The 16,116-nt window shown below is 46.4% G+C and overlaps 1 protein-coding gene across 2 annotated transcripts in view; it reads right to left on the bottom strand.

The window, feature by feature from the left end:
- Window positions 1-16,116, bottom strand: part of LOC140480171 (guanine nucleotide exchange factor VAV3) — a 167,368-nt gene that overhangs the window by 63,401 nt on the left and 87,851 nt on the right. For both annotated transcript variants that reach the window (XM_072574919.1, XM_072574920.1), the window contains exons 7-10: window positions 6,845-6,948; window positions 4,848-4,947; window positions 2,993-3,088; window positions 1,218-1,286 (exon numbers count right to left, since the gene is read on the bottom strand). In XM_072574919.1, the coding sequence (XP_072431020.1) occupies window positions 1,218-1,286; window positions 2,993-3,088; window positions 4,848-4,947; window positions 6,845-6,948 (369 nt within the window). The remainder of the gene's footprint in view (window positions 1-1,217; window positions 1,287-2,992; window positions 3,089-4,847; window positions 4,948-6,844; window positions 6,949-16,116) is intronic.

Genomic DNA, 16,116 nt, shown 5'->3' with positions numbered 1-16,116 from the left:
CTGACCTGCTGTGCTTTTCCAGCACCACAGTCTTGACTCAGTCCTTGCAGAACAGTGATCCAATCAAGCTTGTATCAGATCAGTGAACCCCTTGCTGTTACTGGGATAAACTGTTATACCAAGGTGATTCATGACAGGTGGAGTTAATTTTGAAAGCCCTTAACTTGTTTCCAGTTTTGAAAATCAAGGATTGATTTTTGATTTAGAAAAGTCAGAAAATAAAACTATGATGAGAGTTTGGAGGAGAGCAGATGAGGGTCAGTTAGTCCCTTTCCCAGCAAGGAGGGCTCTCTCCCCCTCCCCCTCCCCCCCCCTCTCCCCCCCCCCCCCCCCCCCCGCCTCCTCCCAGAGCAGCTGAGACTAAGTTACTCCAGTAGAAATGTTACATTTGTGCAACTTTCAGACCAGGAAAGTTTTGGTAGAAATCTGTATGTTATTAGAAGTTGAGAAAGTATAAGCTCTTAACTTTGTGAATGTTTGTGTAAAAATACTCCACAATTCACAGGATAGAGACCGGGCAGAATCAGTTAAAAGATTTGATATAGCATTGTAATATTTGGCATTTGAATTTCTGAGAAGTGATGACTTTGGGGAACAGGGCAAAACTTTGTTGTGCTGGCTATTTTAAGATTTTTCCAGTTGTGTTTTATATTTGGATCACTTGGTTCCTTTTTTTGTTTGCTTTCATCTATTGTTTAATAAATTTCTGCCTTGCTGTTAAAGAAACCCTGCAGCTTCATGTGGTTATGCTTCAGTGAATCACCACTACACTAACTACAAGAAAAAAGTCATGATCTATCAAGCTGGATTTCATTCTGTGATCTGTCTTGTCCAGAAGTACTATCATCTGGGATCAAAGTACGATTCTGTCATAAACTACAGTTGCTGTTAAGATAAATACCTCCTCTTGTTAAGGTTCTCAGTGGTTCACCTTTTAATTGTTAACTGAACATACCCTCAAACCCAGTTCAGAAAGGTGAACTGTTGGCAGTAATTTAGCCCCATTTAGGTAAGGGTTGTTTCTGCATCATGTCTGATAATCCCATTTAGGCACATCTCCTCTGCAATGTCTCCAAGGTCCTGACCGTCTTTGGGATGTATAACGACCAGCACTGGGAACAACATGACTGCTGAGGATTCACTGGTGTTTCTCTATGACTCGACGGCTTTAGTCTTGGAAGCTCAGTCTGAACCCAGTGCTTCGGGCCTGTGCCTACCTTCATCGCATCCAGCGCCAATCGTAAATTTGCCTTCTCCTGACCATCAGTTGTTTGTTTCATGAGCTCCTGTGGAACCACAGAAAAGTCTGACTCAAACAATTACTCGATAACATCTGACACTGGCTGTATAAACCCTGACACTCCCTCACCAGGAAACAGTGAACGTTGGAGTTTATTAACTAGGAGCAGGAATAGGCCATTCAGTCCCTCAATTTACAAATACTAGCCCATGGCCAATGATGCCCACATCCCATGAGTGAACAAAAGCAAAACCAACAGTAATAACTGTGCTCCTTGTAATACCCACCCAACAGGAGGAAATAACTCCCCCCCCCCCCCCCCCCCCCAACCCCCACCCCCAACCCCCACCCCATCTCCCCCCATGGGGCAGAAAGGGACGAGATGGGCATTGGCCTGCCTGATATTCAGCTCCCTACCTGTTATATGGAGAGGATCCTGACCCGGAGCACCCCAAGGGGCTGACTGACTGTGTCCAAGCCCCTGGGCTAGTCTCAGACTCGGCCCCTCTGAATGAGGATGAACTCCCTCAACATGACTGAGGGCCTGTCAAAACCAAGACAAGCTGCTGGCTTTGTGTCTGCACTAAATGACATGGCAGGACAGCAGTGATAGGAGTCTGGACCGGCTGAGGGGATGAAGCAAACAGCAGAGTAAGGCAGGGATGCTGTCAACATTGGGGTTGGCTCTGAGTGAGCGAGCGCTCTGACAGGGAGTGACAGTCCTGGATGGACACACAGCCTGGTGCAGTCTCTGAGTCGTGCTCCAAAGGATTTTTACTAGATTTCCTTTATTCCCTCAAGTGGTCTAAAGTAACTTTTGATTTTCATGAGGAGTGACTGAGTGGTTATTGACAAAGTGATAGGATTGGGACTGTCTGCAAAAATTCAATGGGATGAATGGCCTCTCTCTGTAATATTGTAGCTGTGTGGGACAGACAGCAAAGCTGGCAATGCCAATCAGACTCTGTGGACTGACACCTTTGAGTCACCTCTTGGAAAGAAAGACTTCCCTTTCTATAGCACCTATTGTAATCTCAGGACACCCTGCACTGTTTCACAGCCTGTGAGATACTTCCTGAAATATTGACTAAAGGAGACATGAACTTCAAGCTTTTTGTCTGGCACTTGACCAGGATGAGGAGCAAGGAATTCATCCTGAAAAAGGAATTCAGGAGTCATTCTGTACTAGAAAGGTTTACTGTTTCTCTCTTTGCAAACGCTGCACAACCTGCTGAGCATTTCCAGCACTTTCCGTGTCGGTTTCAGATTTTCAGGATGTGCAGCACTTTACTTTTATTGGAGATATAAATTCCTTTAGCCCATATAAACAGGGCCTTAAGCATTCAGTACATAACTGTTCGAACATGCAACAGTGTGAACCTGAGTGAAAACTTTAAATTGGTTTCTGGTGTAACTCTTAGCACAGTCTGGGTTATTTAGCAAATGCTGTTCAATAGCAAAACCAATTCTAATGTTGGAAATGATCATACTTTTCTGAAATAAACTCACTGTAATGTTGAAAGACGACAACGAACATACGCGATGCCCTAGACAACAGATTTACATACGGACTGTGTACAGGCCAATGGAGACTGACCCCATGGAGATGAGAATCATTCTGGTTATTATTGCAGAAATCCAGAAAGAGTAGGTCTCTGACCATCACTGCATCAAAAAGAATCTGCTGTTTATTACCAGCAGGGAAGCCCAGGAACAATCATGTGGTTTAGGAGATGGAGGGGGAAAGGTCACCTGAAGGAGGAGGTGGTACTTGAGGACCCGTTGCATTGGCACAACCAGGAGATCTCTCAACGTGAACTTCCCATTGTTCGCTCGATTTGCACACTCCTAAAGAACAACAACAACAACTTGGATAGATGTAGCACCTTGAATGCAGTAAAACACCCCACTGAGCTACAACATGTATGGTTCAGAGTCTCCTCATGAGGCATTAGGGACAGGTGACAGGAGGCAAGTTCTTAGAAACTTTGAAAAGGGTGAGGGTCACAAAAGGAATCCCAGAGCTCTGGGCCCACGCAGCTGAAGACACAACCACCAATGTTGGGGCGACTGAGACCGGGGAGGGGGGTTGGGGTGTAAAAGGTTGGAATTGGAGATCCTGGGGGCAGAGAATAGATGCAGGTGATTTATAACCCCTCATGGGACCAGCAGCAGAGGGAGTGAAACTAGGGGGTCGAGGAGGTGGCATAGAGAGGAACACAGCATGTTTCTACAAGGCAGGAAAATCCAGGCCAGGATTCCCTGGAAGGCAAAAGAGCCTGATCGGAAACAGAACCAGGAAAAGTGGGGCTTTTGGTAACCCTCAGGTGATAACCCATTGGGAGGGCAGGCTACAGATATAAACCACAAAGGAGAGAGGATAGGAAAAGAAGCTGGCAGCTGAGATAAGAGATTGTCTGAGAAAATAAACAAACTGTAAGAAATGCAAAAGGAGGCAAGAGGTCAATTAGGGATCACGTGGAGGCAGGGACCAAGCTGAGTGACTGAACAAACACTCGGCATTAGTCTTTACCAGAAACAGAGATGGTGATAAAAGGCAGCTCCTTGAGATACTATCGGGGTGATATTGAAAAGGGAAAGGTTTTAGATGGACTGACCATATTTAAAGTGGGCAAGGACCCAGGACCAGATGAGATGTTTCTAAAGAAACTGAAGGAAATGAGAGGAGTCATGTTTCAGTTTTTATTTGCCTCAGGGACAATGACAGAGGGAGAGAACTACAAACATGATCCCTTTATTAAGATAAGCCCCACAATTATACACCAATCAGTTTAATCTCAGCAGCAGGGAAAGGTAGGAGACTGATACTAAGTTGAAATGCTCAGCGAGCTAGTCCAGATACAATGGACCGGATGGCCACCTTCTGCACGGGACCAATTCTGTTGTTCTGCAAAACATCGAGAAATGATCATCAAGAGCAAAATTAATAACCACCTGATCAAAGATGGATTAAGGGAAACCAGCATTATGGCCACATCAACACAGAGTTCTGATGGGGTGACAGAGAGGCTTGGTGAACTTGATGGGTAGTTCACTATGTGGGAGAGTGTGGTGGCAGCTTCGATTGGAGCTGATCAGAGGGAATTGATCATTATCTGATATGATTGGCAGGCTATGGGAAAAGCAGGAGACCGAGGGACTCGCTTTGCTGTTTATGCAAAGGGCTAGCACAGACACTGTCGGCCCAATAGCCTTCGCTGTGCTGGAAACCGCCTGTGAGTTCATTGTCAGGTTGGAGATAACTAGTAGAGGGATGGGGGAAGAGGACATGGAGCGTTTGGGAAATCGTGCTGTTCCTACATCAAGGCAGGAGCCTGGGGCCTGTCAGATGGAGCAGAAATTCCCAGGGAGTGCCATTCCTAGGGATAGAATGTTGGAATTGGAAGAGGTCAAACCCTGGACTCTGTCCCTTCAGGGCAGTAAGTTCCTGAATTGTGTGATACTGTGAGGCTGAAAGGTAGGAATCGTTTATTCATGCACTGAGCAATTTAAGATGTTTAACAGTCCAGAGTATTAATATATTCATATCACTGCAAACCTTTCCCCCAAAACTTTAAACTAATAAACAGAAACAACAGTTAATTACCTCCAACTTCAGCCGGAGATCTTGTCTTGATTTGCTGATTTCATCCAAACACTTGATAGCATTCTCCACTTGACTGCAATAATCACCATAGATCAGTAACCTAGAGAGAGGGAGTGAGAGAGAGAGAGGGAGAGGGAGGGAGTGAGAGAGGGAGAGGGAGAGAGAGAGGGGGAGAGAGAGGGAGTGAGGGAGAGGGAGTGAGGGAGAGGGAGTGAGGGAGAGAGAGAGAGGGAGAGAGAGGGAGAGAGAGAGGGAGAGGGAGTGTGAGAGAGAGGGAGAGGGAGGGAGGGAGAGAGGGAGAGGGAGGGAGGGAGACAGAGGGAGTGAGAGAGGGAGAGAGAGGGAGTATGAGAGAGAGGGGGAGAGAGAGGGAGTGAGAGAGAGAGAGGGAGTGTGAGAGAGAGAGAGGGAGAGAGAGGGAGAGAGAGAGAGGGAGAGGGAGAGAGAGAGGGAGTATGAGAGAGAGGGGGAGAGAGAGGGAGAGGGAGAGGGAGTGTGAGAGAGAGGGAGGGAGAGAGAGAGAGGGAGTGTGAGAGAGAGGGAGTGTGGTGGGGAGAGGGGAAGGGAGTGAGAGAGCATGATTGTGAGAGAGAGAGTTTGGGGGTTGGAAGAGAGAGAGAGGTACAGTGAGAGTGATTGAGAGGGGGTGCGAGTGTAAGAGAGGGAGAGAGCAAGTGTGAGAGTGAGACAGTGAGGGTGTGAGAGAGTGAGACAGTAGGACAGTGAGAGAACGTGACAGTAAGAGAGAGGATGGAAGAGAGAGAGATAGAGTGAGTGTGTGTGTGAGAGAGTAAGAGAGTGCCAAAATGTGAGATGGTACGAACATTAGAGATGATGGGAGAGAGAGTGAGTGAGAGACAGAAAGTGAATGTGTGAGAGAGAGAGAGAGAGAGAGAGAGAGAGAATGAAAGTGTGTGGAGGAGAGAGAGAGGGAGAGAGAGGGAGAGAGAGAGAGAGAGAGAAAAAAAGTGAGTCTCCATTTAGCACTCAGCTTCTTATACATCTGGAGATCCATCTGATGCTCTCAGGAAAATGCCAACTGCCCAAATGACTCCTAGATACTGAGACTTCCTGCTCAGATGGATCAGACATCAATTAGAGCAATGAAGCAGCTGAGCCCCCGATTTGACAGCTCTGGCTCTCTCATTGCTGCTGTCAATTCCACAATGTTTATCTACAGAGATGGCGAGTGCTTGCAGTTTCAGCTGTTAAAACTTCAAAGATCTGCATGATTAAGATTTTTATTGGTCTATAATAAAATGAGTTTTTTTTAAGCAAGTGGAAAGTAGTAGAGAAATGGTTGTTTTATTTTTAAATCAGCTCCATTCTGGATTCTGTTTGCAAGTCTATTTGTACACAAATTGGAACTACACAATGCAGGATAAGATGAAGGGGCTATTCATAAGGACAAAAAATGTTCATAGGGTCAGGTCGGTAAAATTACACCCCTCGAGGTGATCATGTTTGTAAGTTGGGCATTGGTAAATCAGAGACCCTGTGTACAGTGCGTATGGGAATATAGACAAGGATGGACTCGAGCCTAGTCTGGAGGGCACATGTTTGGGTCAGGGTCAGATCTGGGCACAGGGAGCATGAAGTTCACCTTTGTAACTTCAACACTCAGGAGGTTCATTCCCCCCCAGATTTATAATGCTGGGGTGTGGGCGCGGGGGGGGGGGGGGGGGGTCAGCCATGGCCAGGGGTTTGGAATGTCCTGTTATGGCCTGGAAAATTCATACCTTTCTCTGGCCCTCGCAAAATTCAAAAAGCCCAGGAATGAGATCAGGAATCTGGGAGCCAAGTCCTAGCCACCATTCCCACAGTCACTCTGGCTCCAAGAAAACCTGGACCAAAGGGTCAGATTAGTCAAGAGGGAGAGGAGAATACAAGGAGGAGCTCCCAAATCTGTCATCATCAATTAACACGGGGCTGGGGTCAAACAAGGCTGGGTTAACACAAACTCCTCAGGAGAAGACAGACTTGGAGAACTCGCTTACCTTTCCTTGTAGTTGATGAAGATTTGATAAAGATTCTGATCATTCTTCGACATGATGACATTTTTTAGATCTTCGTTCAAGTCTCTGTGAACTTTAACTAAAGCTGGGACACAATCGGGAAGAGAGTGGGCAGCAATCAGCAACTTCAATGAAAAATTCAAGCACTTACTTTCTGCAGACTTTATATATGTTTCTGTCTGCTCAAATCATATACTTTTATAACCTCTTTATAATTTCTGAATACTTAATCATATTAAGAGGGAAGAGATTGCTGCGCCTTTGGCAATGATCTTTGTGTCCTCATTGCTAGAAGATTGGAGGGTGGCAACTGTTACTTCCTTGTTCAAGAAAGGAAGTACGGAAAATCCTGGGAATTACAGACCAGTCAGTCTCATGTCAGTGGTGGGCGAAGTATTGTACAGGATTCTGAGAGACAGGATTTCTGATAACTTGGAAAACCATAATTTGATTCGAGATGTTGTGGTTCTGTTCGCCGAGCTGGGAATTTGTGTTGTAGATGTTTCGTCCCCTGTCTAGGTGACATCCTCAGTGCTTGGGAGCCTCCTGTGAAGCGTTTCTGTGATCTTTCCTCCGGCATTTATAGTGGCCTGTCTCTGCCGCTTCCAGTTGTCAGTTCCAGCTGTCCGCTGCAGTGGCTGGTATATTGGGTCCAGGTTGATGTGCTCATTGATAGAATCTGTGGATGAGTGCCATGCCTCTAGGAATTCCCTGGCTGTTCTCTGTTTGGCTTGTCCTATAATAGTAGTGTTGTCCCAGTCGAACTCATAGAACATAGAACATAGAACAATACAGCACAGAACAGGCCCTTCGGCCCACGATGTTGTGCCGAACTTCTAACCTAGATTAAGCACCCATCCATGTACCTATCCAAATGCCACTTAAAGGTCGCCAATGATTCTGACTCTACCACTCCGACGGGCAGCGCATTCCATGCCCCCACCACTCTCTGGGTAAAGAACCCACCCCTGACATCTCCCCTATACCTTCCACCCTTCACCTTAAATTTATGTCCCCTTGTAACACTCTGTTGTACCCGGGGAAAAAGTTTCTGACTGTCTACTCTATCTATTCCTCTGATCATCTTATAAACCTCTATCAAGTCACCCCTCATCCTTCGCCGTTCCAATGAGAAAAGGCCGAGAACTCTCAACCTATCCTCGTACGACCTACTCTCCATTCCAGGCAACATCCTGGTAAATCTTCTCTGCACCCTCTCCAAAGCTTCCACATCTTTCCTAAAGTGAGGCGACCAGAACTGCACACAGTACTCCAACTGTGGCCTAACCAATGTCTTGTACAGCTGCAACATCACTTCACGACTCTTGAATTCAATCCCTCTGCTAATGAACGATAATACTCCAGAGGCCTTCTTACAAACTCTATCCACCTGAGGGGCAACCTTCAAAGATCTGTGTACATAGACCCCAAGATCCCTCTGTTCCTCCACCTGACTAAGAACCCTACCATTAACCCTGTATTCCGCACTCTTATTTGTTCTTCCAAAATGGACAACCTCACACTTGACAGGGTTGAACTCCATCTGCCACTCCTCAGCCCAGCTCTGCATCATATCTAAGTCCCTCTGCAGCCGACAACAGCCCTCCTCACTGTCCACAACTCCACCTATCTTCGTATCATCTGCAAATTTACTGACCCACCCTTCGACTCCCTCATCTAAGTCATTAATAAAAATTACAAACAGCAGAGGACCCAGAACTGAACCCTGCGGAACTCCACTTGTAACTGGGCTCCAGGCTGAATATTTACCATCTACCACCACTCTCTGCCTTCGACCGGTTAGCCAGTTTTCTATCCAATTGGCCAAATTTCCCTCTATCCCATGCCTCCTGACTTTCCGCATAAGCCTACCATGGGGAACCTTATCAAATGCCTTACTAAAATCCATGTACACTACATCCACTGCTCTACCCTCATCCACATGCTTGGTCACCTCCTCGAAGAATTCAATAAGACTTGTAAGGCAAGACCTACCCTTCACAAATCCGTGCTGGCTGTCCCTAATCAAGCAGTGTCTTTCCAGATACTCGTAAATCCTATCCCTCAGTACCCTTTCCATTACTTTGCCTACCACAGAAGTAAGACTAAGTGGCCTGTAATTCCCGGGGTTATCCCTATTCCCTTTTTGAACAGGGGCACAACATTCGCCATTCTCCAGTCCCCTGGTACCACCCCCGTTGACAGTGAAGATGAGAAGATCATTGCCAACGGTACTGCAATTTCCTCTCTTGCTTCCCACATAATCCTAGGATGTATCCCGTCAGGCCCGGGGGACTTGTCTATCCTCAAGTTGTTCAAAATGTCCAACACATCTTCCTTCCTAACAAGTATCTCTTCTAGCTTAACAGTCCGTTTCACACTCTCCTCTTCAACAATACGGTCCCTCTCGTTCGTAAATACTGAAGAGAAGTACTTGTTCAAGACCTCTCCTATCTCTTCCGACTCAATACACAGTCTCCCACTACTGTCCTTGATCAGACCTACCCTCGTTCTCGTCATTCTCAGGTTTCTCACATACGCATAAAATGCCTTGGGGTTATCCTTGATCCTATCCGCCAAGGATTTTTCATGCCCTCTCTTAGCTCTCCTAATCCCTTTCTTCAGGTCCCTTCTGGCTATCCTGTATCCCTCCACTGCTCTGTCTGAACCTTGTTTCCTCAACCTTATGTAAGCCTCCTTCTTCCTCTTTACTAGACATTCAACCTCCCTCGTCAACCAAGGCTCCCTCACACGACCATTTCTTTCCTGCCTGATCGGTACATACACATCAAGGACACATCGTATCTGCTCTTTGAAAAAGTTCCACATTTCCACCACATCCTTCCCTGACAGCCTATGCTCCCAACGTATGCTCCTCAAATCCTGTCTTACAGCATCGTAATTTCCCTCCCCCCAATTGTAAAATCTACCTTGTTGTGCGCACCTATCTCTCTCCATAACCAAGGTGAAAGTCACAGAATTGTGGTCGCCATCACCAAAATGTTCACCCACTAACAAGCCCACCACTTGTCCCGGTTCATTACCGAGTACCAAATCCAATATGGCCTCCCCTCTGGTTGGACAATCTACATACTGAGTTAGAAAAGCTTCCTAAACACACTGCACAAACACCGCCCCATCCAATCTACTTGATCTAAAGAGCTTCCAATCAATATTTGGGAAGTTGAAGTCGCCCATGACTACGACCCTGTGGCTTCTGCACCTTTCCAAAATCTGTTTCCCAATCTGTTTCTCCACATCTCTGCTGCTATTGGGGGGCCTATAATAAACACCCAACAAGGTGACTGCACCTTTCCTATTTCTGACTTCAGCCCATACTACCTCCAGAGGCAGATCCCCCTCAAACTTCCTTTCTGCAGCCGTTATACCATTTCTAATTAGCAACGCCACCCCCCTCCTTTTTTACCCCCCTCCCTAATCTTACTGAAACATCTGTAACCAGGAACCTCCAACAGCCATTCCTGTCCCTCATCTATCCACGTTTCCATGATGGCCACAACATCGTAGTCCCAGGTACCGATCCATGCCTTAAGTTCACCCACCTTATTTCTGATACTCCTTGCGTTGAAGTATACGCACTTGAGCCCATCTCTGTGTCCGCAAGTAGTCCCTGTCAGTGCTACCTTCTCCACAGCCTCCCTACAGTCTTGGGCATCCTGACACACAGCTAGCTTACTTGCTGGACTACAAGTCCGGATCCCATCCCCCTGCTAAATTAGTTTAAACCCCCCCGAAGAGTGCTAGCAAACCTACCCCCCAGGATATTGGTGCCCTTCTGGTTCAGGTGCAACCCGTCCTGTTTGTCCAGGTCCCATCTTCCCCATAATGCAGTCATGTTGCTTGTCAGCTATGTGTGTGGCTACTAAGGATAGCTGGTCATGTCGTTTCGTGGCTAGTTGGTGTTCGTGTATACGGATCGTTAACTGTCTTCCTGTTTGTCCTATGTAGTGTTTTGTGCAGTCCTTGCATGGGATTTTGTACACTACATTGGTTTTGCTCATGCTGGGTTTTGGATCCTTTGTTCTGGTGAGTTGTTGTCTGAGAGTGGCTGTTGGTTTGTGTGCTGTTATGAGTCCTAGTGGTCGCAGTAGTCTGGCTGTCAGTTCGGAAATGCTCCTGATGTATGGTAGTGTGGCTAGACCTTTGGGTTGTGGCATGTCCTCGTTCCGTTGTGTCTCCCTTAGGCATCTGTTGATGAAATTGCGAGGGTATCCGTTTTTAGCGAATACCTTGTATAGGTGTTCCTCTTCCTCTTTTTGCAGTTCTGGTGTGCTGCAGTTGTTGTAGCTCTTTTGAATAGTGCCCTGATGCAACTTCTTTTGTGTGTGTTGGGGTGGTTGCTTTCTTAGTTCAGGACTTGGTCTGTGTGTGTGGCTTTCACCAAAAACGGATACCCCGCAATTTCACCAACGTAGTGTACAGAATCCCACGCAAGGAATGCACAAAACACTACATCGGACAAACAGGAAGACAGTTAACGATCCGTATACACGAAGACCAACTAACCACGAAACAACACGACCAGCTATCCTTAGTAGCCACACACGCAGATGACAAGCAACATGAATTCAACTGGGACAACACTACCATTATAGGGCAAGCCAAACAGAGAACAGCCAGGGAATTCCTAGAGGCATGGCACTCATCCACAGATTCAATCAATAAACACATCGACCTGGACCCAATATACTGACCACTGCAACGGACAGCTGGAACTGACAACCGGAAGCGGCAGATTCAAACCACTATAAATGCCGGAGGAAAGATCACAGAAGCACTTCACAGGAGGCTCCCAAGCACTGAGGATGTCACCTAGATTGGGGACGAAACGTCTGCAACACAAATTCCCAGCTCGGCGAACAGAACCACAACAACGAGCACCCGAGCTAGACATCTTCGCACAAACTTTGAACACCTACGGGCAAGAGACGCTAAGACAAGCCAGGAAATAGGAATCCTGTGCTAATCGCCTAAGAGCCACATTTGATTAGAGATAGTCAGCATGGCTTTGTGAGGGGCAGGTCATGTCTCACAAACCTTATTGAATGCTTTGAGGATGTGACAAAATACATTGATGAAGATAGAGCAGTGGGTGTGGTGTATATGGATTTTAGCAAGATATTTGATAAGGTTCCCCATGGTAGGCTCATTCAGAATGTAAGGAGGCATGGGATACAGGGAAATCTGGCTGCCTGGATACAGAATTGGCTGGCCCATAGAAGACAGAGGGTGAAGTAGATGGAAAGTATTCAGCCTTGGAGCTCAGTGACCAGTGGTGTCATACAGGGATTGTTTCTGGGACCTCTGCTCTTTGTGATTTTTATAAATGACTTGGATGAGGAAGTGGAAGGGTGAGTTAGTTAGTTTGCCGATGACACGAAGGTTGGTGGAGTTGTTGATAGTGTGGAGGGCTGTTGTAGGCTGCAATGGGACATTGACAGGATGCAGAGCTGGGCTGAGACGTGGCAGATGGAGTTTAACCTGGAAAAGGGTGAAGTGATTCACTTTGGAAGGTCGATTTTGACTGAAGAATAAAGGCAAGATTCTTGGCAGTGTGGAGGAACAGAGGGATCTTGCGGTCTATGTCCATAGATCCCTCAAAGTTGCCGCCCAAGTTGATGGGGTTGTTAAGTATGTAATCAAGATTAGAGTGGTGCTGGAAAAACACAGCAGGTCAGGAAGCATCCAAGAAACAGGAAAATTGACGTTTCGGGCAGGAGCCCTTCATCAGGCATGAGACCAACACATGCCTGAAATGTCAAAGGCCTCATTCCTAATGAAGGGCTTTTGCTCAAAATGTCTATTCTCCTGCTCCTCGGATGCTGCCTGACCTGCTGTGCTTTTCCAGCACCACTCTAATCTCCAGCATCTGCAGTACCCACTGCTGCCTTGCTAAGTGTGTAGGTGTGTTGGCTTTCATTAGCAGGGAGATTGAGTTTAAGAGCCACGAGGTTATGCTGCAGCTTTGTAGAGCTCTGGTTAGATCACACTTGGAATATTGTGTTCAGTTCTGATTGCCTCATTATAGGAAGGATGTAGATGCTTTAGAGAGAGCGCAGGGGAGATTTCCCAGGATGCAGCCTGGACTGGAGGGTGTGTCTTATGAAGAAATGATGAGGGAGCTAGGGCTTATCTCACTGGAGTGAAGAAGGATGAGAGGTGACTTGATAAAGGTGTACAAGATGTTGAAAGGCATAGATAGAGTGGATAGCTAGAGACTTTTTCCCAGGGTGGAAAGAGCTATCAGGAGGGGAGGTAATTTTAAGGTGATTCGAGGTAGGTCTAAGGGAGATGTCAGAGGTAGGTTCTTTACACAGAGAGTGGTGTGTGTGTGGAATGCACTGCCAGTGGTGGGAGTAGGGTCAGAGACATTAGGCGACTCTTGGATAGACACATGGGAGATAGGACAATGAAGGGTGTGTAGGTTAGTCTGATAGGATAACAGCTAGCACAACAATGAAGGCTGAAGGGTCTGTACTGTGCTGTACTGTTCTATAGAACATATAACGTCGGACAATGCAGCACAGTACAGGCCCTTCAGCCCTCAATGTTGCACCGACCTGTGAAACCAATCTGAAGCCCATCTAACCTGTAAGTCTACGACTGTTGCAGGCAGTGCGTTCCACGCCCTTACTACTCTGAGTAAAGAAACTACCTCTGACATCTGTCCTATGTCTATCACCCCTCAATTTAAAGCTATATCCCCTTGTGCTAGCCATCACCATCCAAGGAAAAAGGCTCTCACTGTCTACCCTATCTAACCCTCTGATTGTCTTATATATCTCAATGAAGTCATCTCACAAACATCTTTTCTCTAATGAAAACAGCCTCAAGTCCCTCAGCCTTTCCTCATAAGACCTTCCCTCCATACCAGGCAACAACCTGGTAAATCTCCTCTGCACCCTTTCCAAAGCTTCCACATCCTTCCTATAATGCGGTGACCAGAACTGTACACAATACTCCAAGTGCGGCCACACCAGAGGTTTATACAGCTGCAGCATAACCTCATGGCTCTGAAACTCAATCCCTCTCCCAATAAAAGCTGACACACCGTTTACCTTCTTAATAACCCTATCAATCTGGGTGGCAACTTTCAGGGATCTATACAAATGGGCACCAAAGTTTCTCTGCTCATTTACACTACAAGGCAAGAGTTATAGCTGGGGGAAAGGAAACGATGATGTGGTTAGGCAAGATTTAGGAAGCATAGGATGGGCACAATTGAAATGTGGAGCTTATTCAAGGAACAGCTACTGCGTGTCCTGGATAAGTATGTACCTGTCAGTCAGGGAGGGAGTGGTCGAGCAAGGAAGCCGTGGTTTACTAAAGAAGTTGAATCTCTTGTCAAGAGGAAGGAGGAGGCTTATGTTAAGATGAGATGTGATGACTCAGTTTGGGCACTTGAGAATTACAGGTTAATCAGGAACGACCTAAAGAGAGAGTTAAGAAGAACCAGGAGGGGACATGAGAAGTCTTTGGTAGTTAGGATCATGGAAAAGCTAGATGATTATAAATCCCATCACTTACAATCCCTTCACAAACACTTTACCCACAACTGAAGTAAGGCTCACTGGTCTATAATTCCCAGGGTTGTCTCTACTCCCCTTCTTGAACAAGGGGACATTTGCTATCGTCCAGTCTTCTGGCACTATTCCTGTAGACAATGATGACATAAAGATCAAAGCCAAAGGCTCGGCAATCTCCACCCTAGCTTCCCAAAGAATCCCAGGATAAATCCCATCCGGCCCAGGGGACTTATCTATTTTCACACTTTCCAGAATTGCTAACACCTCCTCCTTGTGAACCTCAATCCTGTCGTAGCCTGTATCTCAGTATTCTCCTCGACAACATTGTCTTCATCCAGTGTGAATATGGACGAAAAATATTCATTTGTGCCTCTCCTATCTCTTCGGACTCCACGCACAACTTCCCACTACTGTCTTTGATTGGCCTTAATCTTACTCTCGTCATTCTTTTATTCCTGATATACCTATAGAAAACTTTAGGGTTTTCCTTGATCCTACCTGCCAACGACTTCTCACATCCCCTCCTGGTCCTTCTTAGTTGTCTCTTTAGGTCTTTCCTGACTAACCTAGAACTCTCAAGCGCTCTGAGTCTTCATGTCTCATCCTAACATAATCCTCCTTCTTCCTCTTGACAAGAGATTCAATTTCTTTAATAAACCACGGCTCCCTCATTCAACCACTTACTTCCTGCCTGATAAGCTCCACATTTCAATTGTGCCCATCCCCTGCAGTTTCCTTCCCCATCCTATACATCCTAAATCTTCTCTAATCACATAATAACTGCCTTTCCCCCAGCTATAACTCTTGCCCTGCAGTATATACCTATCCCTTTCCATCACTAAAGTAAACATAACTGAATTGTGGTCACTATCACCAAAGTGCTCACCTACCTCCAAATCTATCACTTGACCAGGTTCATTACCCAGTCCCAAATCCAATGTGGCTTCGCCCCTTGTTGGCCTGTCTATATACTGTGTCAGGAAACCCTCCTGCACATACTGGACAAAAACAGACCCATCTAACGTACTCGAACTATAGTTTTTCCAATCAATATTAGGAAAGTTAAGCTCCCCATAACAACTAGCCTGTTTCTTTCGCTCCTTTCCAAAATTATCTTTGCTATCATTTCCTCTACATCTCTGGAACTATTTGGAGCCCGATAGAAAACTCCCAACAGGGTGACCTCTCCTTTCCTGTTTCTAACCTCAGCCAATACCACCTCAGTGGATGAGTCCTCAAACATCCTTTCTACTTCGTAATCCTGTCCTTGACTAACAATGCCACACCCTCACCTCTTTTACCAACTTCTCTGTTCTTACTAAAACATCTAAATCCCAGAACCTGCAACAACCATTCCTGTCCCTGCTCTACCCATGTCTCTGAAATGGCCACAACATCGACGTCCCAGGTACCATCCCACACTGCACATTCACCCACCTTATTCCGGATGCTCCTGGCATTGAAGAAGACACACTTCAAACCACTTTCCTGCTTGCTGGTGCACTCTTGTGACCTTGGAACCTCATTTCTGACCCCACTACTCTCGACCCCCTGTACACTGGAGCTACAATTCTGGTTCCTATCCCCCTGATGAATTAGTTTGAATCCTCCTGAAGAGCATTAGCAAATATCCCCCCCCCCCCCCAGGATATTGGTACCCCTCTGGTTTAGGTGAAGACCATCCTGTTTATAGAGGTCCCACCTACC

Source organism: Chiloscyllium punctatum, chromosome 7, assembly GCF_047496795.1.
Source record: "Chiloscyllium punctatum isolate Juve2018m chromosome 7, sChiPun1.3, whole genome shotgun sequence".
NCBI classification, from domain to species: Eukaryota; Metazoa; Chordata; class Chondrichthyes; order Orectolobiformes; family Hemiscylliidae; genus Chiloscyllium; species Chiloscyllium punctatum.
This window is presented reverse-complemented; position numbering and strand designations above follow the sequence as displayed.